Source organism: Mustela putorius, unplaced genomic scaffold (genome assembly GCF_011764305.1).
Source record: "Mustela putorius furo isolate JIRA1106 unplaced genomic scaffold, ASM1176430v1.1 tig00000224_pilon_pilon_pilon, whole genome shotgun sequence".
Taxonomy (NCBI): Eukaryota; Metazoa; Chordata; class Mammalia; order Carnivora; family Mustelidae; genus Mustela; species Mustela putorius.
In genome coordinates, this window is record NW_025421321.1 from 2071277 (window position 1) to 2095732 (window position 24456).

The following is a 24456-nucleotide window of genomic DNA, read 5'->3' on the forward strand; positions in this document are numbered from 1 at the left end:
GCCCCATGCCCAATGTGGGACTTGAACTCATGACTCCAGGATTAAGAATCAGATGCTCTCTGACTGAGCTAGCCAGGCACCCCTAGAGGATCTTAAATATACTGATAGCAAAGTCTTTTTCAGATTGCTCTCTTATTTCTCTCCCATTTCCTCAGTTTATTGGCTATCTTTTTTGCCTTAGTGTTTCCTTTGTGCTTCAAGATTTCCATGTGCAAGTTCCTTTTGAGCACAACTATCTTATTGTCATTGTAGCCTTGTCACTGCTTTTTTTTTTTTTAAGATTTTATTTATTTATTTGACAGAGAGAGAGAGAGAGATCACAAGTAGGCAGAGAGGCAGGCAGAGAGATAGGGGGAAGCAGGCCCCCCACTGAGCAGAGAGCCCAATGCAGGGTTCAATCCCAGGACCCTGAGATCATGACCCAAGCCGAAGGCAGAGTCTCAACCCACTGAGCCACCCAAGTGCCCCTTGGTCACTGCTTCTGCATGGTCCTCTGCGACCTCCTCTCAGAACCAGGTGTAGCTGGATGGTTTGGGCTCTGGTCCTCAGGCCATAGCTGAACTCAGCTCCATGTCAAGATGGCCTTCTCTCTCTTTTCCTATACCCCAGGCAGCAGCTCAGTACCAACCATTCCCCAAAAATGGAAGAGACCGCAGCTGTTTAAACCATTGCATGTGGCTCTGGTCCCCTGATACTCACCAGAGACTTCCTGTCCATTTTCTCTTGCAGGAACTGAAAGTCAGCTAATACTGCCTGCTTTTCATCCCACTAAGCCATCCTACTTGCTATCATGTGTTCCATTTTGTTTCTATCCATAGAGTTGACTTTTCAAAAATTTAAAAACAAAGAGATCTGTGTTTAAAACAGAGATAATAGGGGATTTCCACATGAACTCACTATCCCATAGTATTCAGGAATCCTTCACTCGGTTCTCAGTCACTTCTCGGAAATATGGTTTCTCGCTTTCATTCCATCATATATTCTCTGAACAGGATCAACCTGTCAGCAAACTTAATGGACAGTTCTGTTTTCAGAAAAAAGTATCCACAGATCTAGTTGCTCATCTTTACACCAATATCACATGGACTTGATTACTGTAACCTTATGTCTTTTTTAAAAGATTTTATTTATTTATTTGAGAGAGAGAATAAATATAAATTTTATTTATTTAGCATGAGAGACAGAGAGAGAGAGAGAGAGCATGAGAGATGAGAGGTCAGAGGGAGAAGCAGACTTCCCACCAAGTAGGGAGCCGGATGTGGGACTCCATCCAGGGACTCTGGGATCATGACCTGAGCTGAAGGCTGTTGCTTAACCAACTGAGCCACCACCCAGGTGTCCCAATAACCTTAAATCTTGAAATCAGTGTTAGTCTTCCAACTTTGTTTTCTTTTCACGTTTGTTTCAGCTATTTTAGGTTCTTTACATGTCTAAATGAATTTGAGAAATAGATTTCTAATCTCTACAAAAAAGTTGAGTGGGATCAACATTTTACCAATGGAATTTGGTATTCCATTGAATCTTTAGGTAAATTTTTGGAGAATAGAGCCCTTAACAATATTAAGTCTTCTTACTTAAGAATAAAATATACTGCTCTACTTATTTCAGTCTTATTCAATTTCTCTTAGCAATATTTGGTAATTTTCAGTGGACAGGTCTTCCTCTTCTTTTATCACCTAAATTACATTTGTTCTTACTAAAATTACTATCAGTTTTTAAAACATCAATTTCTAATTATTCACTGCTAATATGTAAAAGTGTAATTGATACTGTATATTAATCTTGGATCCTGCAACCTTGCTGCACTCATTTATTAACTATAAAGAAAGCTCTTTTGGTTAGTGTGGATTCTCCAGGGCTTTCTATATTCAAGATCATATTACATGCAAATAGACGCCACAATTTTACTCCCTCCTTTCCAATCTGCATGCTTTTTATATCTTTTTCTTAACTAACTGCTCTGTCTAGAACTTACAGTACAATACTGAATAGAAGTGGCACGAGTGGATATCCCTGTTTAATCCTGATCTCAGGGGGAAAGCTTTCAGTCTCTCACTATTAAGTCTGAGGTTAGCTGTGGTTTTCATAGATGCCCATTATCAGGTCAAGCAGCTTACTTCTATTTTCTCATTTTCTGACAGTTTGTAATCAGGAACGTGTGCTGGATTTTGTAAAAAAAAAAAAAAAAAAAAAAAAATTCCACATCTATTAAATTGATCATATTATTTTTATTCTTTAGGTTTGTTAATACAATAAATTATATTGACTGTTAAATGCAAGTCAAACCTTGAATTCCTAAGAGAAACTCTACTTGGTCATGATGTATTATCCTTTTTATTTATTACTATAATTGACTGCTAAAATTTTGTTTAGAGTTTTTACATCTGTGTTTACAGTTGATAGTTGTAGTTTGTAGTTGACAGTTGATAGCTGTAGTTGTAGTTTTATTTTCCTTCAGTGCCTTTGTCTGGTTTGGGTATGAGGGTAGAGTAAACCTTATAGAAAGAGCTAGGAAATATTCTCCCTTCAATTTTCTGGAAGTGTTTCAATGGAATTGTTGTATTTTTTCCCTTAGCCATTAGGTATAATTTAACAATGAAGCCACTCAGGCTTGGAGATTTCTTTGTGGAAAGTTTTTAACTAATTCAATTTCTACTTCAATTTTAATAGACATAGGCCTATTCAGGTTATTTATTGTTTATTAAGTATATTAATTTCTGTTTTTTAAGATATTTATGTTTTGTCTAATACATTGAGTTTATTGGTATAATTTTTTATAATACCTTATATTCTGTAAAATCGGAAGTAAAATAATAATCCCTTATTATTCCATAAAATCTATTATTCCTGGTATTGATAATTTGTGTGGTCTCTCTATTCTTTATTTCTCTGTCTTGATGCTTACCAATTTTATTACAGATCTCAACGAAACAAGTTCACTTTCATTGATTTTCTCTATTATTTTTCTGTTTTCTATTTCATTTATTTCTGCACTGACTTTTTTCTGCTTCTTTTAGCTTCCTTTGCTCTTTTTTTCTAGTTTCTTAAAGTAAAACTGAGGTGACCGATTTGAGCTCTACTTTTCCCTACCATCTGTGTTCAGTGTTTATACGCTGTATTTTCATTTTCATTCAGTTCAAAACACTTTTTAAAATCCTTTTTGATTTCTTCTTTCATCCATGGTTTAAGTGTGTGTGCTATTTAGTTTCAAATATTTAGGAATATCTCTATGTTATTAATGTCTAATTCATCTGTATTGTAGTCAGGGAATATAATATGTGAGACTTAAATACCTTTAAATTTATCTAGATTTAAATATTATGGCCCAATATGTGGTCTATGTTGGTAAATGTTCTGTGTTCACTTGAAAAGAATGTGTATTTTGCTGTTGGTGTAGCACTCCATAAATGTTAAGTCAAATCAGTTACACCTTGCTAAAATGTTCTATATTCTTACCAATATTCTCTGTACTCGTTCTGCCAGTCATTGAGAGAAGTATTGAAAGTTTTGACTCTAATTGTGGATTAGTCTATTTATTTCTCCTTGCAGCTCTACCAGTAACTGCTTATATATTTTGAAGTTCTGTTATTTGGGCATAAATATTTAGTCTTCTTGACACACTGACCCCTTAATCATTATGAAATTGCCATTCATATAGTAATAATATTCTTTGTTCTAAATTGTACTCTGATATTAATATCACCATTTCAGATTTCTTTTTAGTAGTATTAGCACGGTACATTTGATCCTCATTATCCATAGATTCTATCTGTGCAAATTCACCTACTAGCTACGATTGATTTTTAACTCCCAAAGCAATACCTGTGGTGCTTTTGTGGTCATTCACGGACATGCTCCTACTAGCAAAAAACTGGAGTTGCTGACACATTTTCCCAGCTGAGGTGCAATAAAATGATGTTCTTCCTTCTTGTTTAAGTTCATGCAAAGAAGCCCAGGGACAGAGATGGGAGGGGAAAGGGCAGGGCAGTGCAAGATGCTCCAGCTCTGGGACTGACTGGACAGGCTTGAACCCTGCTTTTCACATGTTAATGGGGTGGCCTTGGGCAGTCCCTTCTGAACCTTATTTTCTCTTTTGTAAAAGAAATAGAATCTACCAGAATGACTTATTTTTAGTATTTAAGATTATAGTCTCTGTGAGATATACATGCATGTATTTCACTTAGGAGTAATAGTTTAGTGTTCACTAATATAGTGTCCATGAAAACTTTATACAGCGTAGCTACTGTGGATAATGAGAATCAACCGTATATCTTGATCCTTTCTTTACTATTTTTACTTTTGTTTTTGTATTTAAAGTATTAAAATATGTTTCCTGTTCACAGCATATGGTTAAGTTTCATCTTTTTAAAAAATAATACTTGACAATCTCTGCATTCTCTTTAAAGTTGTTTAGACCATTTATATTTATTTTTATGACCAGGATTAAACCTACACTTTATTACATGTTTACCATTTTATTCATGCATTCTTCATTTCCTTTCCTCTCTTTTTATGCCTTCTTTTGGATTAATTAGAAGTTTTTGTGATTCCATCTTACCTCCTTTGTTAGCTTATTGCTGTAATTCTGTTTTGATATTTAGTGCTTGCTTACATCTTTAATTTATCATAGTCTACCTACAAGTGACTCCATAACTCTTCACACATAGTATAAGAGCATACTTATAATAGTATAATAATTTATAATAGTATAGTATAATAGTATATTTTTCTATTCCCAACGTCCAAATGCACCCCAAATGGTACATTTGCCATTATACATTTTAATTTTAATTTTACTTCTTTATTGAAGTTTACTTTATTTAACATATACCATATTATTAGTTACTGGGGTAGAATTTAGTGATTCATCAGTTGCATATAACACCTAGTACTCATTCCATCAAGTTCCCTCCTTACTGCCCATCTCCCAGTTACCCCTCTCCCCACCCATCTTCTCTCTAGCAACCCTCAGTTTGTGTCCTAGATTAGCATCTCTTCTGGCTTGCCTTCCTCTCAATTTTCATCTTATTTTATTTTTCTCCCTTTCCCTTATGTTCATTTGTTTTATTTCTTAAATTCCACATATGCGGGGTGCCTGGGTGGCTCAGTGGGTTAAGCCTCTGCCTTCAGCTCAGGTCAGGATCTTGTGGGCCTGGGATCGAGCCCCGTGTCAGGCTCTCTGCTCAGCGGGGAACCTGCTTCCCCCCTCTCTCTGCCTGCTTCTCTGTCTACTTGTGATCTCTATCTGTATCAAATAAACAAATAAAATCTTTAAAAAAATTCCACATATGCATGAAATCATATTGTATTTGTCATTCTCTGACTTACTTATTTTGCTTAGCATAATAACCTCTAGTTCCATCTCTGTCATTGCAAATGGCAGGATTTCATTCTTTTTGATGACTGAGTAATATTCCATTGTATGTACATGTATGCGCATGTATACATACATACATACATGCATACACACACACATATGTGTGTATGTACACACACACACACAAACACACACACACTGCATCTTTACCCATTCTATTTAAATTCATCTGTTGATGGGCATTTAGGCTCTTTCCATATTTTGGCTGTTGTGGACATTGCTGCTATAACCAGTGGGGTACATGTATTTTAAATGAGAAACTACATTGTTTTTATTTTTGTTTCATTTGCTATAGATTAAAGATATTTAAATAGTCAGTAAAAGTTATATATTTATATATGCAGTTATCATTCCTTGCATCTTTCACTCCCTTTTACAGATCCACATTTCCATCTGATACTATTTTCCTTCTTCCTAAAGAAATTTGTTTAATATTTTTCATAGTGTGGTCTGTTGGTAATGAAATCTTTTAGCTTTACTATAAGAAGAGAAGGGAGTTGCGGGAAATTGGAAGGGGAGGTGAACCCTGAGAGACTATGGACTCTGAAAAACAATCTGAGGGTTTTGAAGGGGCAGGGGATGGGAGGTCGGGGTACCAGGTGGTGGGTATTATAGAGGGCACGAATTGCATGGAGCACTGGGTGTGGTTCCAAAATAATGAATACTGTTTTGCTGAAAATAAATAAAAAACAAATTTAAAAAAAAAAGAATGATTATTTTGCTTTCATTTTGAAAGAAACTTTTGCTGGGTATAGAATGCTATCTTGGCAGATTTCTTTCTTTCTTTCTACTACTCCACTATTTTCTCACTTAAGAGTTTCTGACAAGAAATATACTGTCGTCCTTATTTTTTCCTACTTTATCTATTATATTTCCCTTGTTGTTTTTTGAAGATTTTATTACAGATTTTGTACAATTTGATTGTAATTTGCCTTGGTGTAGTTTTCCCCGTTTTTCGTGCTTGGGGCCCACCAGCTATCTTTGATCTATGAGTTTGTAGTTTTCGTCAAATTTAGAACAATCTGATCTATTATTTCTCAAATAATTTTTCTGTTTCACCTTTCACTCCTCTACTTTGGAGACTCTAATTACACATATATTAGGCCATGTGACATTGCCACTGATCACTGATGCTCATTTTAAGAAGTTCTCTTTTATATTTGTGTTTCATTTTTCATAGCTCCTATTGCTACATCTTCAAGTTCACTAATATTTTCTTTAGCAATGTCTAATCTGCCATTAATTCTATCTGCTGTATTCTTGATCTCACACACTGTAGTTTCTATTTCTAGCATTTGACTTGGGTTTTTAAAACATCTTCCATATTTCTACTTAATTTTCTGAGTATTTTATACTTATTGAGCACATAATAATAAATGCAATTATAATATCTGTTTTTACCTTTATATGCTAATTCTAACAACTGGATTAGTTCTGACTGGTTGACCTCATCATTATGGGTCATATTTTCCTTTGTGTGCCTAGGAATTTTTTACTACTATCAGACATTGTTATTTTTATGTTGTTGAGAACTGGATATTTTTGCAGCCCCATCAACTCTTCCTTTTTGCAGTCTTGAAGACTCTTAAAGTCAGTTCTCCATCACAGTTAAATGAGTTGGAAACAGTTCAATCTTTTTGAGTCTTCTTTTAAGACTAGTTGGGTAGAGGGGCACCTGGGTGGGTCAGTGGGTTAAAGCCTCTGCCTTCGGCTTGGGTCATAATCTCAGGGTCCTGGGATCGAGCCCCACATCAGGCTTTCTGCTCAGCAGGGAGCCTGCTTCCCTTCTTCTCTTTCCTTCTGTCTGCCTCTCTGCCTACTTATGATCTCTGTCAAATAAATAAATAAAATCTTAAAAAAAAAAAAGACTAGTTGGGTAGGACTAGGGCAGTGGTTTATCTAGGGACTGAGGCAGAGCCCTTCTGCATAGAGTACTCAATGTTCTGTGAACAGTTTTTTTTTTTTTTTCATCTGGGTGGTGGAACATTTTTTTCATCTGGGTGGTGGTACTATTTCCAGCACTTTGTGAATGGTGGGCACTGACAGCACTGATCCTTTCTCTCATAGTTTCCCTGGATTCGCACAGTTTCCTCATAGATATATGTTGATTACTCCTTGGTCTACTTCTCAAGAGGAGACCCTGAATCCTCTGGGGTTTTCTTTCTGTGCAGCCTTCTCCTCTCAAGGCTCTGTCCTTCAAACTCCAGCCACTTCGATCATCCAGACTCTCACATCACATCCTCACATCTGGAAGCTCACTGTGCTCCACTTTGTTACTCCTCCCTGTGCCAAAGTCTGGAACCTCTCTCCAGCCAGTAAGCTGGGGCTCAACTCCTCGTTTCCTATTCTCATGGATCACTTTCCTTGGTTTTCCATTGTTTGGCATCTTGCAAACTGTTGTTCTTTTAAACTGTTTCTGGCAGGTTGATAAATCCTGCCCTCATTATTTTAGGCTGGTCATAAGTAGAAGCCCAGCTTTATCCTTTAGACATAAAAATCCAACTATATCTATTATTTAACCCCTCTGATGTGTCCCTTAGGATATAAACCAAAATTGCACAACATAGTTTAAAGGAACCTCCATGATCTTCCCCTGTTTACCTTTCAGCTTTGCCAGTGGCATTCATCCTCTCCTTTCTTCATCCTTCCACCCTGACTTCATCTCAGTTTTCAAGTGCACTAGTCCTCTGCCAGCTTTGGAGCTTTCCTCATGCTTCCACCCTGCTGCATGCCAGCCTTGAGACCAAAAATTAAATTTTACCTCTGCAGAGAAATTGTCACCAACACCCTGGTCTTCTCCTTCCATGCCTTTTGTTTCAGTCACAGCAAAATAAATAAAGTTACCCAAAATAGAAACTCCGGTATTTCTCATTGCCATGTCCTTGTCCTTGCTAGTACTTCTGCTAGAACTCTCTTTGTGCTCTGTCTGCTCAGATAGTTCCTATTTGCACTTTAAGAATCAAGGCAAAATCATCACCTCTTGAAAATTTTTCACTCTCTCATTTTCCTCCCCAATCTGAGTTACATATCTCTCCTCCATGCTTTCTTATTACCCTCTCAATACCTCTGCTACAGTGCTTTTCAAACTCTATTGCAAGAATTTGTTTTCTTGTCATTCTCTATAACTGAATGTAGAACTGGAGGTTATGTGATTCTTCTCTGCATTTCCAGGGCCTAGCAGAGTATCTACCTTTTTTTCAGTGATTTGCTTGCTCGCTCACTCTTTTTTCTTTCTTTTTTTTGCTGTTGAATAAATGGCTGGGCAAGTCTCTTGGCCCTGCTAAATACCCATATGAGGATGTGTGGACACTGGCACTTCACAGGGAGAGCTCTGCCCTTGGAAAAAGGAGTTACATTAATCAAGCAGAACAAATCATATTGGATGCTATGGCCAATGCAATTAAGCCTTTGTCAAACTGCCTGACTTTGGCTCAAGATGAGAACATTGATGAAACGCCTCTCAACTGCCTGGGTTGGGGTCTGCTGAAATGGGCAATTACTGCAGTGAACAATCCATTACTTGTACTGTCAACAGTATGTTTTTTTTTTTCCTCTCTAAATGCAGAATGAAGTGGAAAATGCTATGGGAACTCAGTGGCATTTAATTTACTGATATGATATGGTAGGAGCCATTCTTTAACTTGACTATGACAGCAAGAGTGTGGGGATAAGCATGAGGTTGGAATGCATTGGGAAAGCTGTTTTAAACATCCTGAGCCTCACTCTTCCCATATGTAAAATTAGACTGATGGAAGAGAATGCTTGTCACACCATGGTGGTTACTATGGTGATCAATGACTGAGATGAAACGTTGTACTGCCCCTGGCCATGCCAATTTCTTTCAATTCTGCTTGCTATTCCATAGAGGGAGAAATAACTGGCAGGTCTCATTTTCTTCTTTGAACTGGGAAAGTTGCTATCAAGGCATGGTTTAGAAAGGCCATCATTCTGGCATTTTGTGCAGATAACCCAGGGCTACTGTGCTGGAATATTCACTCCCAGTGAAGACCTGGGTTGCCCAACCTCTCCAAATTGTGGTACACATATCGTGCATGTGGCACACTGGGGTGAATCGATGAGTTGGAACCTGACCTGGGACTTCATCTGCCCCAGGTCCTGCCTGATTGCTCCAAGGGTCAATGAGGCAATGAGGTCAGGATCTTGGGTACTTCTGACCCAGTTATGGAAAACCACTCAGGAAGCCCTGCTGTGGGCTCACTTAATCACTTGGCCACTACAGTGGCTGTATATCTAGCTAGAGGCTACCAATAAATACCACCAAAATAACTTCAGCCATGCTACAAGCATGGCTCATTAGGGAGGTCATTGTTGGGGGCAAGATGGCTGGCACCAGATAATATTGTTGCAGAACTCTTGTACTATAAAGATAACTAGTTCTCTGTGGGCCAGAGTTGCAAAAACATAACTCATTCTTGGCTAATACAAGCAAAAGAGACATATATGAAAGACTATTAGGCACTTAAAGAGTCTCTGGAATGGCACAGTCATTCTTGGACACTCTATCAGTGCCAAGCCCACCCATGAGGCCTCCCTGGTGCAGATCCCATCGCCACAGGAAATGGACACTATCCAGAATGAGTCTGGACATACTGATGACCGGGCAATGGACACCAGAAGCCCACCCTGCACCCACAGATGACTGGGTATTAGACACCAGAAGTTTACCTTGAATGCACTGATGACTAAGCCCTACACACCAGAATTTTATCTATACCCACTGATGACCGGCACCTGACACCACCAGATGTCCACCCTGTTGCCCCCTGAAAAGCTAGTTGTTTCACCACTACCTTCTCTCCCAAAAAGGATCTACAATGGCCCTCATGAATGGCCGCTTCTGAATGGAAGTCACATCACATGCAGGTATGCCTATTCCCAGCAATTAGGTCACATGTCTATTCCCAGCATCTGGGTCACGTGTCTGCACTTACTACAAGGTGAGCTGAACCAGCAGGATCAACCTTCTATCATGGCGAGGCGAGATTCACACAAGGGATACCAGCCCCACGTAAGGACAGGGATGCAAATCAGCATGGGGGCCACAGCATGACTAGCGCATTGTACTCAGCAAAGTCACATCACTGTCTTCCACCATAAACTAGTTCCTGGTGGTATCTTCCAGACCAGGGATGCCATTGTCATTCTCCCAGTCATTGACACAGAAACCCTGGCAAGTGGACTTGGTTCCTTGGTTTCCCTGAGCATCAGCCCATTTCCAAGTCATAACCATTCTGCCTCCTAAATATCCTGTCATTCGTCTCAATTCGGAAGCCCCATTCCTTGGGTCTGGGCCCCTCTGACCTGTCACACAGGGACAGCAATACCATTCTAATGGCTCCCAGTTTTGGGCTGCCCCACACCAATTCTTCCTCCCTACCGTGCATGATGGTATTTGATAAAGTGCTGTCCCTCTTGTGTAAAATCCCTCAATGGGTTCCCATGGCTTTCATGAGAGAATTCAACCCCCTAGATTCTTCATAATAATTTATTTTTACTTTTTGGACTTTCATGCACTGAGTGCTGCAGTGATATTCTTCTTCTCTAACAGAAGAATAGAAATAGCTACATGTACTGAATACACACTCGATATGCCACGGAAGACAGTCCTCACACAATGCCCCAGAGGTAAGTGCCATTTTACAGAGGGAGAAACTGAAGCAAGCAAAACCAATGGCAGTTCAGCCTCCAAACACAGGTCTCAAGCTCATGCCTTCAGCCAGACCTGTGTTCACTCTGTCTTCACTGAACTGCTGCGAGCTTAAGACACGCTTTCTGTCACTTGTTTGACTACTCCTTTCCTTCTTCCTGCTTCAAATGGTGCCCTTCCTTGTTCCCCGACCCGAGTGTTACTTTGCTGTTTAGTCTGGGATCAACCTCCTCTGAGGAGGCTCTCCCAATCTTCCCCCATCACCAATGTTCCACACTGGACTCTCCTCCACCAGCACTCAAAGCCTCCCTGCCTGGCAACATTGCCTTTCTGCCAGTGTGTGGGAGCTTAGAGCAGGAACAGGGTCCTGTTTTGTCAGTGAGCATGCTGATGGAAGTGGTCCTCTAAAACACTCAGGATGATCATGTCACATTCCAGGACACCTGAATGGTCTCAGAAGTCCTTGCTGTCGTATGCAAGCCCGGACCAGCGGCAGCATGGGAATGTGCAGGCCAACTTCCCCAGCACAGATGGGCAGGCGGACATCATCCTCCTACCCTCTAGTCCCATCAGCCATCACTTGGGAGAAAATATGGCCCCTGCTGTGCTAAGTATTATCTTGACTTTTCACACTTGAGAAGGTGCCTCCTGGAGCACTTCTAATGGGCCATCTCCTGGCCGGCTAGTTTCTTAAAAGAAATTGTGTATTTTATTGCTCCAGAGAGTACAACACTTTTTGTCCTTTAAGCCTTACTCTGAGGAGAAGAGAGATGATTTCTGAGAGTAAGCTTGGGGCTGGAGCTGGAATTCTAGCATTTTAATTCACAGCTCACTGTCCTGGGTTCCTGCGCTACATCAGCGACATCGTCACTGGCTCCACAGTCTGGGAATGCGACTGGTGTGGGTTCTGAGGGGTGCCATGAGCCACACTTCAGCAGTTCCTAATATCTCAGGGCTAAGCTACCAAGCCAGACGTGCTGATCTTCTTTATGCCTGTAAGATCCACCCCATAATTTCTCTACATCTCACACTGTCCTCGGATCAACTGGATTTCCCCTTAACTATGTCAGCCTGGCTATTGATAAAGCTGGCCTAAACATGAAGGGTCAATGACCATCATTGCTTCCAGCCTCAAAGCCTTCCCGAGGAGGAGCATGCTGGCTCCGTCTGGTGAGCAGTTGCCTAGCTGGGGAGCACCTCAGTGCCCGGCATGTGGAGGGCCTGTGCAATAGGCCCACATACTGGTGTCAGTGGGTTAGTCCTAGGGGTCCATGCAGTCCTCTTGCTACAATGAAGTGTATCAATATTTGAGAATTCTCTAATCCATTTCAGTTGCCCAGACAGGGTAATATAAGTTAATGTATTTCCTGGCGATTAGCAAAAGCTTATGATCATGATAGGCAAATATAACTTGCCCATCATGGACAGCTTGAAACCTGGGTCAACAAGTTTCTCATGAGAACCCCTTGTTAAATTTTCCTACAGAGTGAGACCTCAGGGGCAGCACATACCTGTGGGGACAGTGCCCCGGGCTTGGCTGGTGGCGGGCTGGGCTGTGTGCCGCAGGCAAGTGGCCATCGGGGGAGAGGCTATCTGGTGCTGGGCCTGGGGTGTGGTGAGGGGAAGGGACGGCCTTATGGCAGTGGCTGGGCTGCTCAGACTTCCACCACCTGGGTGGATGGTTGTGGCCATCCCTTTGGCCAGCGGAGAACCTCCAATGACATTATTCCGGGGTGGCCCAGCCCCTCCTACAGGAGCCCTGAGGAAATAAAACAGAATCGTTCAGGTGAGGTCACAGAGGAAACCATACAATACAAGCCATTAATAAAGGTCCACTCCTACCTCCTGGCTTTGAAAGATGAAGGCCACATAACCCAGGGCACAAATACTAAAACAATGCCGAGAGAATCCTGTAGGTAAAGGATGCCCAGAGCTCAAGCCTGGCAGCGGAGCTACCTTTATGAAACCTTCATGGGGGCAAATTTTCAATGTAAATAGGTAATAAACACCCAAAGAACCCTAAAAATCAATACCATTCAAGTATTTTGTAGCAGAGCTACTGCCCTGATTCATTCTAATAAATAGCTGTGTCTGTCTCCACACACATCCAGAAAGAGTGGATGACTCAGCCACATCCCACAAAGCTTGGACGTATCTGGCACATGGTGGGAAGCAGTGGCAAGAACCCATTCCCCTCCAGACATGGCCGCCTTCTCATTTCCGCCAGCCTTTGGGAAAGGGTGTAGACCACGTCCTGCTGACAGATGTCAGGGAACGTGTAGTTCATAACAGAAATAGATGCCCTTTCACACCAGGTTTCCAGATGAAACCAGTTTCCAGCATTTAAGAAATGGAAGAGGAACACAACAACTCTGAAAATAGGTTGTAGCCCTTTGACCTCCATGCTGCAAATTTGTGCACTGGTGGTGAGTATGCCCCACACAGCAGAATATGGGGACTTGGAAGTTTCTGTGGGTTCAGTTTTAGGGATCAAATGTCTCCCATTTGTCCAAGAGCTGGGTAAAGTCCCCTTCTGTGCTCTCAGAGTCTTAGTCATGAGACACCAGAAGCCATGGGAGCATGAGAAGAGGTACTGCCAGGTGCTTCACCAGGTCAGGGAGCTGTATCCCGTGCGGCTTGGTACCGTTGGACCAAAACTTTAGTCAGGGATGGGCTGTGCCCCACTAAATCAGGGTTTCTGAAGAACCACCATGGGAAGAAGAGCTTCCTGGAAAAGGACTCAGCTGTCCAGGAACCACAGGCAGAGCCTTCCTTTCTCAGCCCCTAGAATTACCCTGAAATTCACCTGTAGCAAGGCACCTTATCAGTGGACCAGCCAAAACCATGACGATTTTAAAAGATTTATTTATTTGAGAGAGAGGGAATGAGTGGGAGGGGCAGAGGGAGAAGGAGAGAGAATCTCGAGCAGACTATGCGCTGAGCATGGAGCCTGACACGGGGTTCGAACTCATGACCCTGAGATCATGATCTGAGCCAAAACCAAGAGTCGTATGCTCAAGTGACTGCACCACTGATTTTTTTTTTTAATCATATCTGTTACCTATTGAACTCACTTTTACCCTAGGAAACAAACTGTAAAGCTTGAACAAAGCAGACTCACAAATTATGGGCCTTTCTAGCAAGGGTCCGATGACATACAAGGAAGCCCATCACAGGGCCAGCACCACTCCTCGGGGTGCTTTGAAAAGTATGAATCAGTCGAGTCATCAGTGCAAGTCTAGGCATTATTTAATTGTATTCCTGTCAGTCTTGTCCCAGAGTGAGCAGAAACCTAGGGGCCATGTCTTCAGCTGATGTTCTTGTGCTGTAGGTAACCCAGAGTTCTGCCCGTGAATGGTTTCCGCAAGGGAGACGGGTGAATAAAATCAGCAGTCAACCCCTCCTCTTAGCGGGAAATTCTCAGGCAACTTCAGAGAACTTCTTGAGCAAACTTTTAAAATTATATTTTGTTTTACAAAAATAATACAACAGGAAATTTGCAAAAATAGGAAAGAAGAACATTTTTAATTACTCCTAATGCCATCACTCAATAACACTTGTTAGCTTTTGAGAATGTTTTTCCTTTGTGTGTATGCATACGTGTGTTTTATGCAGAACAGATTTACATGTATCTCTCTCTCTCACTCTCTCTCTCTCTCTCTCACACACACACACACACCCCAGCTGTACTCACATGGGACAGGACAGGGACATGCGCACACACACACACTGGAGAGCTCACTCTCTTGAGAGAACTTCCATTGCCATTTAGTGCCATTGCCCCGACTCCAGCTCATTCTCCTCCCATCTTCTCCCCTCATAGCCATGTCTGCTGAGGGAATGACAAGCAAAATCTAATTCATAAGGGGAAAAGCTTGCCATGTGGAACCCTCACCCAAGGGGAACTCTGAGCTCATGTGGCCAAACGCTGTGGGCAGGGGAGCCCTTGCTGACTTCTGGACTGTGTGGTTTTTGGCTTGCTCAGGCCACAGCGTGCTCTCCAGGTGGTAACCTGGTGCAGGAGAACGTGGTGGGTGTGCGTCCTCCTCTCCTGGGCAGCGACACCAGCCTCACCTGGAGACGGGTGTCACGTAGTTTCCTGGGAACACCCCAGAAAGCCCAGTCCTGAGGGATGTCCCCTTGAACCAGCCATCCTGACACTTCTCTAGGACACGGTACATCTCGCCCTTCCGCAGCTCCAGCTCGTCGTTCTTCTGGGGCTTGTAAGCATAGAGCGCCAGGTACCTATGGGAAGAAGAATGGGGCCAAGGAATAAATGATGGCTCACAGAAATGGGCATATGCCATCTGGCATCACCTAGGTCACAGCTAGGCTCATCTTTGGATGAGTCCCCCCAAAAGGAAAAGCTGATTCCTACAGGGCTTGTACCCACCGTGCCTGACCTACTCTTCATGATAAATCACTACAGTGGCACAGGGAAGGGGGAGGACCCAGCACTCTGATTGCCCATCTAAAGAACCAGGTCCTGAGAGGTACAAGCAGGGCCTTGTACTCCTAGAGCCCTGTGTTGGCTGACCGGGGCAGGCAGGCTCTCAGCGCCAGCCTCTCGTCCAACAGCTCAGTGAGCCTGTGTGATTCATCCAAAGTCCTGGAGGATGGGCCAGAACTAGATCACAAGTCTTTGGATCCCACCTTCTAAAGCCTGATGCCCCCAGCCAGAGAAAACTCTAGGGAAAACCAATAATGAACCATCCAAGGTTAGGGCTGGATTTTCCTCATTTTATCTAACTAGACCCTGGCTTACCTGCCTGGTTCATTGACAGTCTGAGCTAGAGGAGACCCCAAAAGCCTTTTTAAAGAAAAGGCAGTCTAGTTAGGGAATTCTTGGTTGCATCCTTCCTTGCAATATTTGTGCCATGACTTATCATTTAAATTCTACTTTTCTCTTAAGCCTATTTGAAGACAAACCAAGAACAAACTCAGTGGTGTAAATCCTGGCCTAGGGTTTAGAAGCTGTGCCTGTAAGTTAGCGCATGATCCTGGAGGATGCCTCTTTTGTCACATACCTCATGATACCTCAATATCCAACCCCACAGGGCACTTAGTTTGGGATCTTGGGGAAATGATTTTAAATTGATGGAGAGAATGGTATCAGGCAACCATGTTGCTCACAAGATCCAGGGGAAAAGCTGGTGAGACTTCAGCCCAATGAGAAACAGCAGATGAATTTTAAAGAAGTGTCATCTCTCAGGTCTCCTCCCAGGACGGACGGCTTGGTGGGCATATTCACCCCTCCCAGGGCCATGGGGTCTCAGGTCTGGGGATCTCAGTAAGGCCACCCAGAGCACTCTCCTGAACCTGGGAGAGGTCACCTCTCAGGAGGTGAATACAGAAATGGGAATGACTCACTAGGGTTCAAGCAAGAAGAAAGGAGGCCTCCTGAAGTCTCAGAGTCCGGCAAAGGAACATGCTACAAAGAATGAGAACTTGTAAAGATGTTCTCTCCCTAGCATAAAGTCAAATAAGGTGAAACAACATAAAAGCTGACCCCCCCCCCCAAATCCCGACCCTAAACAATGCAGGTGCCTTTGCTTCATTCAATGGAGGCCTTGCCTGGTTAATTTCCTTTGTTTATAGGTCAACCCCCACTCCTCCCTCTTTCCTTAGGGATGAAAGGATGACTTACATCTTGATATCTCTCTGTTTGAAAAGATAAACACCAATGGCCAAGAAGGATTCAGAGCTTCAGGAAGGATAAAGGAAGCCATCACTGGAGGGGGCCCCCTTGCTTGTCATGGACAGAAAGATTCAGGTTTTTGAAGCAATGCCCAGGTAACAAAGAGAACCCAGGGTGTCATCTGTTTTCACATCTGATGACTCGCAGGAGCTCTCTGATGGTGACAGAGGATGACCACAAACAAGAAAGTCATGTGATAATTGCATTTGTGCCCCAGACCCCGGCTTGCCCTTTAACCTCTCGGGGGTGGCCTCATGTCGGGAGGCAAGGGCAGGATGAACACAAGAGGAAAGGAGAGGCAATGGCTGGGGCCGTGGGAAGCTTGTGAACAACAGCAATGCATGCCTTTTGTGCCTGCTCTGAAGGAAATGTAATTGAAGCATAATCCTGTGTGCTTGCCTCATTCTGTCTCTTCATGGGGGGAGAACAATCTCTTTGATTCTGTGAATACACAACAGCCAGGAGCACAGTGCCAAGCTGGGGGTGACGGCACCTTGGGGTGTGTGTGCACGCAGCACAGACCTCAGCAAACAGTCACATTTCCTTGGTCAGGCAGGGAGGAAGAACTGCTGCCTTTGTTCCCTTCGCCCAGCAGGGGTGACAGGGGCCGGGCTCTCATCCCTGGCTTGGTCAACAAGGCATGGGTACCAGCATCCACTGCAGCCATGCCTGGAGGCCCCCGGAGAGCCGTAATGCCACACGAGGCCCACCACTGGCCTGTGCCCTGCCAGCTGCCTCCTCGGACCCCAGGCCCAGGAAGAGACGATGTCCCACACACCTCGGGCACATCCTCCTCCTCCCTCTGGGCCCACTGGGTGTCCAAGGACGGGGCTGGCAGGCCAGCACCTGTGTCCTCAAGTGGTGCTCCACAGCTTTCCACCTGCCTGGACTCTGCCTGAACAAAGACTCCTTTTCCAAAGGCTGCTTTCATGTGTGGAGGTTCAAGACTGGCTGACCTCCTCAAAGAGGGCATCATGTTGGAGAGTTTAAAGGCCCCACTCTTCCACTCTCATCTCGCCAGTCGCGGGGGATATGAGGACTCCTAAACAGTTGGGTCCTCCAATGACAGATCATCCTGTCCTCAGCCAGGATCCTGGTGCAAGGCAGCCAGCTGCCACTGGGAAGCCAGAGGACGGTGACAGCCCCGGCAGAGAAAGCCCAGACCAGCCTGGAGGATGGGGACCATGAGTATCCGTCTCCAGCTGGGGTTACCAGCAAATCCTGGCTCAGGGCAGCTCTACACCAACGCGTGTCCCCCGATATGCTAAACTTGCCCCAATGCTCCCCTCTATCTGGAGCTCTCCTCTGTCCCCCTGCTGCCCTCTACTCCCCGCTACACTGTACCCTCCACGAGGGTAGAGGTTTTTATCTGTCTCGATCACTACTCTATCCCCAGGATCTAGAATGTGTCTGGCATCTACTCGACTCCCAATAAATTCTTGTTTTATAAAAGAAGGATAAAACAGGGGCTCTGGTGTTGAGATGAAGACGAAGACTGCTGAAGGGAAGTGTGCCTGTGTGTGCCACTGCATGTGTGTGGGCTCATCCTAGAAACAGGTCTGCTGGCTGACCTCAAACACAAAAACAAGCGCAAACAGGTATCAGCTTTCCTCACTGGGGAGGCCGGTGTGGAGATGGGACTGTGCCAGGAGGGGATGGGTACCATGGGGAGGCAAGAAAAGGCAGAAAGGATGGGGCTGCAGTGTACTGGTGTCTCAGCAGTGAGGAGAAGAGTGAAAAGGAGAAGCAAAGGGTGAACTACAGGGCAAGAGAGCAGAGAGACCTGAGTCTGTCCAGGAGGGAGCTGAGCTGCCCTAGAGAACCCAGACAGACAGAAGCCAGCAGAGAAGGCAGTGAGCTGGGGGAGGCAGGGAATAGGGGAGGAGAAACAGGAGTTTGAAAACCATTGTTTCCAAACCGGTTTGACCAGCTCCTGGGGAATCAGGGAGCCCTCTGAACAGGGGCCTGTGGGTGGCCTAGGGAATGGAGCTTTGATGAGGGACTGACTGTCTCTTCGCCCCTCCACCTATCCTTGCAGCCCGTGGGATCCGGGTGACTTCTGCATGCCACCTGCACCTTCCACCCGCTCAATGGAGTTTGAAGCTATGGACGGGGGACACATGCCCAGTCATGTGCGGCCCTCCCAGTGAGTGGACAGACCCCAGGCAAGCATGTAAGGCTCACGTTGGCTCAGCAGCCCAAGGCACTGCACTGGCCCACAGCATTCTCGGTAAGTGACATGCATTAGCACCCAACTTCCGCAGTGGGGGAAGCACACTGCAGATCTTAAAAACCAAGCAAGTGTTAACAAGTGCAATAAATACACCAGGAGCCATCAGAACTGACAATTATGTTTGAGATCCTGGGGGAGCAGCCATCAAATAATTGAAAGTTAACTGTCTTTTGGGAAGGAGGCGATTCTCATTCCCTGAACATTTTGAGGATCTCCATGACATTCAATAGAACAAAGACTTTGCATTCAACTCTCAGCACAAAAAGGGAGTTTCCATCCTTCCCCATCAAAACAACAATGAAAAAAAAAAAAAAAAGATTCTTTACATCATGGGCCTCAAGCCACCCTGATCAAGTCTCTTAAGTCAGAAAAGTCTTCTATCAAACGTCCATTGTTATTTCTAAGGAACACAGAATAGTTCCTGATGACAAAAACAGGAAAAAGACCAAACTTGGAGGTGAATGTGGCGGGACACCGCTGCCCCGTCTGTCCGACTGGGCTAAGCGTGTGGGCCTACAGAGCCCTGGAGCAGGGGTACCGGCACCAGCCCCACAGCCCGCCTGTCACACGCTCTGGCATGGGACCTGCTGACAGACAGCATCATGGCCATTAGTTCGCAAACAGACAGGCTTGGATCTTGCGCTGCCTTGAGTCTTCACATGGGAGATCTGGATTCTTAGCTGCGGAAGCTGATGTTTCCTTCACAGTTTCTGGTTTTCTACTCACTCAACGTTCAGTGGGCAGTCCTCTTTGGGGGTGTCATTTCCAGGAATGCCATCACCTCCAAGGGATGACAGACTACTCTTCTTCAAAACATGTCTTTAACTCTCAGCTGTACCTCAAAAACTAACTGCACCTTCTTTATAAGAGGTCTGTCTGGGAGTCCTAAGAACAGTCATGCCGTGGGCCACCAGCCCGGCTGGATGAGGGCAGGAGCGCAGGTGTCAACATCTCACAGGATCTTGCCTAAGCCCCATGTGAACTTGTGGCCAGGGTGACCCTCACGTCACAGCTGAGAAAACGAAGGCTCAGAATGGCAAGGACCTGTGTTTCTGCAGTGACTGGGAAGCAGGCGGGGCTCTACGGCCTGCGGATGGGGCAGGGCACCACGAGAGGCCGAGAGGCCGTAGGGGAGGCTGGCGGGCCCTGCCGAGGTCAGGGCGGGCCAGGCGGGGTTCTGGAGCCAGGAAGCTCCTGCGGCCACGGCACCGGGAGGCACTGCTCTGGTCTGCCTCAGGACACTGATGTGTGTGCTCTTTCCATCTTTATTTCCAGTTTGTTCTGCGGATGAGTAAGCTCTCCTCTGGTCTCAAAACGTCAAGTCTGGCCTCTAGGTGTGCGTTGCTGGGGGAACTGGAATGTAAATAAGTCTGACTTCACCTTGAAAAATCTCTGCCCCTCCCACTTCTTTTTCCTTTGGGATCCTCAGAGAGAAAAGCAGAAGCAGATGGCTGTGTAGGTCCTCACTTCTGCACAAGGTGTCTGTAGATCATCTCTGGCCTGGGGCTCATGCTGGGGAGGGGCGCTGGGAAGGGTGGGGGGATGAGTTTTCTTTAGGGATGGCCCTGCCCACAGCGAGCGAGACACCTCCCGCCCTCCTGGTCTCTGCTCTGCGCACCAACAGCCACAGCAGTGCCACTTCCTCACTCCCTCTCCACCCGTGTCCCCTCTGCAGCACACAGCCATAACAGCCTTGCTGACGGTCTCTGAGCCGGCTGGATGCCCACACCCCAGTGCTCAGAGTGGCAGGCCGGTCCTCCTGGAGCCTGCAGGGGCCATGCAGGCCTGGCACGGAAGAGGCAGTCCCCATACAGTCCTCATCCTTATGGTTCCCAGGGCCCATGCTCATTTTTTATTGCTTCAGAAGGCCTCTTCAGCTCCACACAGACTTCCACGACGGCTCAGGGTCATCTCAAAAACATGTGTGGGTCAGACAGGGATGGCTCCCGCAGGCCCAGAAGTCACTTCACACACAAAGGTTGATACTAAAAATATCTTATTGAAGACAATCGTAGAAGAATGTGGTTCAGAGAGCCTTCTTTCCCACCATCCTGTGGGTTATTTGGGGCTTTCAGGTTATACTCCTCCAGCCTAAAGGTGTGAGCCTGAGGGTAGGCATCAGGCCCCCCCACAACCTCCCCCGGGGTGCTCTTGGATGGAGGGCATGCACATGGGAACATCCATCGGTGGTGGCCCCTCAGCCTAGCATCACACCCTGTCTGCTTTTACCAGCGGCTTCCTGGACATCTCCAAGGACACTGTCACTCACCCGCATCGCTTGCTCATTTCTGTAGCAAGATGTTCGCTTGTGTTAATTATCTATAGTTTTCTTCAGCTCTAATCAAGGAGTGAATTGAAATATTTTAGTGCCTTCATTAATTTAAAACCTTTCTCCTCTATATGGCTTGCTCATGTTTCTCCTAGAATAAGTAATAGATTCTTTTCAGTTACTCCTGTGAAGCGTTCTGCTCCTGCCCTTCTGGTTACCAGGGTCGCAGCAGCTCAGGTTAGCAAGTTGACTGTACCATTTGATGGATGTCTACAGAATGACTGCCATGTGCGGCCAGGTGGTGGAGGAGCCTGCCCCAGGAGCACCCACTCTGGGGAAGGCGGAGACAGCACAGGTGCATGTCAGGGTCTGCAGGGGATGCAATGGGGTCAGGGAAGAAAGCCACTGAAGTCCCCCTGTAGGAGGTGGCAGCTGAGCTGGGGAGGAGTGGCAGCTGAGCTAGGGAGGAGTGAGCTGATGCCAGCTTGCTGACGAAAGGCTGACTGAAGGTGCACATGCTCCGGGGGGAGAACAGGGAGCATCTGGGGAAATGTCGCAAAGCCATGGAGTGGCCAGCCTTTCACCCAGGACTTCCAGTCAACAGGCAGTCCCACTCCCTTCGCCCCAACATCCTGGGCTTTCTCTGGCTCCCATGAAGCGACTCCCAGACCTCACAGGCAGCATACAAGCAGTCACATACTTCAGGAGGCTCTTGGATTTCCCCCAGGGATAAACTGTACCCCTCTGTCTGTGGAAGTTTCCTTCCCAGATGGTGAGCTACGCTCAGGTCTCTGAGCGAGGAGGCTCTCAGAGCCCACAGCTCTGCCTGCCCTTGGCCCACAGGCATGCAGACCCACAGGCACTGGGACAAACAGGGAGCAGCGTCCGGCTTGTGTTGGCTCACCTGATACCTGTGCATCCGCCCCTCCAGCAGGAGAGTCCTCAGCACAGCCTCCAAGAGACTGGGCCAAACTGGTGAGACCTTGGAGCTGGCTCAGTCCTCTCCCTTCTGCCTGCCCCTTTGGTCCTCACTTCCCTGTCTGGCTCTGAGACGCCTGCATTAAAGTGGAGGGGAGAATTTTAAGCCCCAGTCTGAGTGGGCCTAATCACAAGCGTACTGTAATGCTGTAGCACTTCCAGATGGGCCTTCCCTGACCTGACACTTGTTTCAGTCCCTGGGAGGCACGGTGGCTTATGCAGACAAACACAGCAAGCCCAATAGCCGGGGTGGACTTTGGGTGGCTTCGCAACACTAGAGAAGTTAACAGGAAGGGCACAGGCCCCACAGATCTGAAGACCAGCAGCCACCTCCATGCACTGCATGGGCAAACTGAGACCCCTTTTCTGTGTTTCAGGGCCACTGGGTCCCTGAAAGGCCGTGCCAGCAGACACCTTTCTATGCTAGGAGAAGGACACAAGACCTTCCTGCTACCTAAGGCAGAACTTAGGGGTCTGGTTTTTTAATCACGTGGGCTCGTGACCCGAGCATAGGACCTGACCTGTGGTGGTCAAACCCGCGTGCTATGAGGATTACAGAATGAGGGCCCCTGGGAGGGACTGTAGCACTGACTGACCTCAGCCCACACCGTGGGGTGCTCCCGAGGTCCTGGGGTCGTTCCCATGTGCACACTCCCCAGCTCCCTCCCTCTCCAGCTCCCTCCCTCCCCAGCTCCCTCCCAGCAGCACACTTGTTGCTGCAGCTGTTTTTTCAAAGGCAGCTCTTCTCACGTTCAGTCTCAAACTTTTGCACATGACCTGTGTTCGCTTTTGGAATAACAGTCTGATAAAGAGCAACCATGGTCCCCCCAGAGACCAGTCACCATACCCGTGGGACAGCTGACTTGTTGGAGCTAAGGAGGATGGGCAGGCTGGTGCCCTACTTGCTGGGCTGAGGTCAGCATCATCTTCTCCTCCCCGGGAATCAAATTAAAACATGTGATTTCAAAGGTTACACTCTCAAAATAGATCCTGTGGAATGCTGTATGGGGTGCCCCTGCCCCGGAGCTAGTTCCATAGCCACAGTGAGCTCACGTTTAACTCTCAACAGACAATCCGGGTCACACCAGTCATGACTCATCTGTTGCTCAGACATACTTGCCATCTTTTCAACGACGTTATCTGACTCATCAGTTTCCCTTCTGTTACTCAGATGAAAATCTCCACCCAAACAGGAACTCCGTGCTCTGTGGGGAGGCGGATGGGGAAGGGGGCAGGGGGCTGGGAACTACAGTGGCCTCCTCACCTTCCAGGGCAGAGTAGGGACAGGAGAAAGAGATCACTCCATACTTATACCAAATTAAAAAGCCTCCACGACACAGAAGGGCTGGGCGTGGCTGAGACCTCCAGTATACACTCACAGTACTCTTGGACTGTGTTCATAACCTTTGGGTCTCAAAGTCAGAGCAGCCTTCTTGGTGGCTGATCTGATGTGTAAGAGCCGGAGGCTTTGGGCTGATACCAGAAGCCCTCTGCACCCTGGATGGGAAGGCATTGGCCATCAGAACAAGGAAAAAGTTACTGAAAGAGCCTGTGTGCCAGGCATTCTTGTGGGGGAGAGGGGCCCCAAAATGAAACACCTGGGCCTTGTCCTTTAAGAGCTTCCTGTGTCCTGCCCCTCATTTGGGCAACCACATTAGTGCCTCACAGTCTCCTGGGGATGCTGGTCTGCTTCCTCAGGGATGGGGTCCTGCATCCAGTTTTTCAAGAAGAGCAAAGTCCTTCCTTGTTCCTCCTTGCCCCCCGCCAGGTATGAGTGGAAGTCACTGGTGCTTATTAGGACACCAGGACAGAAGACAGCACCTTCTGTCCAATGATGGTGAAAAGTTGAATTTCAACCTAGAGACACCTAAACGTAGCTTACTAATTTATATTCCCTTCAGGAAGCTAGGTAAAAAATAGGTAAGTCTTGATTTCCTTTTGTTTCCTTGGTTGTGGGAATAACGCAGTCACAGCATGGGCAGATAAAGGGAGATGCTCAGGGATTTCCTATCTGCCAGAGCTTCTAGGAAACCTTCCGAAGCTTTGCAACTTGCTTTTTCAAATGGCATTTTTTGGGTTTGTTTGTGTTTTTCACTTGGAATACCTTCTGTTCTGCAAAAGGGCAGGTTCTAAGTGTCCTTTTGACCTGCACTGGGGCTGTGGGATGATCTACTTTGCCAAATTGTTTGCCAGAGTCATATTCTCCACCTCAAAACATTCATTCAAGTAACTG

The 24456-nt window shown here is 45.8% G+C and overlaps 1 protein-coding gene across 2 annotated transcripts in view; it reads right to left on the minus strand.

The window, feature by feature from the left end:
• Window positions 1–24456, minus strand: part of SH3RF3 (SH3 domain containing ring finger 3) — a 368285-nt gene that overhangs the window by 59919 nt on the left and 283910 nt on the right. For both annotated transcript variants that reach the window (XM_045077593.1, XM_004764328.3), the window contains exons 6-7: window positions 15120–15290; window positions 12557–12804 (exon numbers count right to left, since the gene is read on the minus strand). In XM_045077593.1, the coding sequence (XP_044933528.1) occupies window positions 12557–12804; window positions 15120–15290 (419 nt within the window). The remainder of the gene's footprint in view (window positions 1–12556; window positions 12805–15119; window positions 15291–24456) is intronic.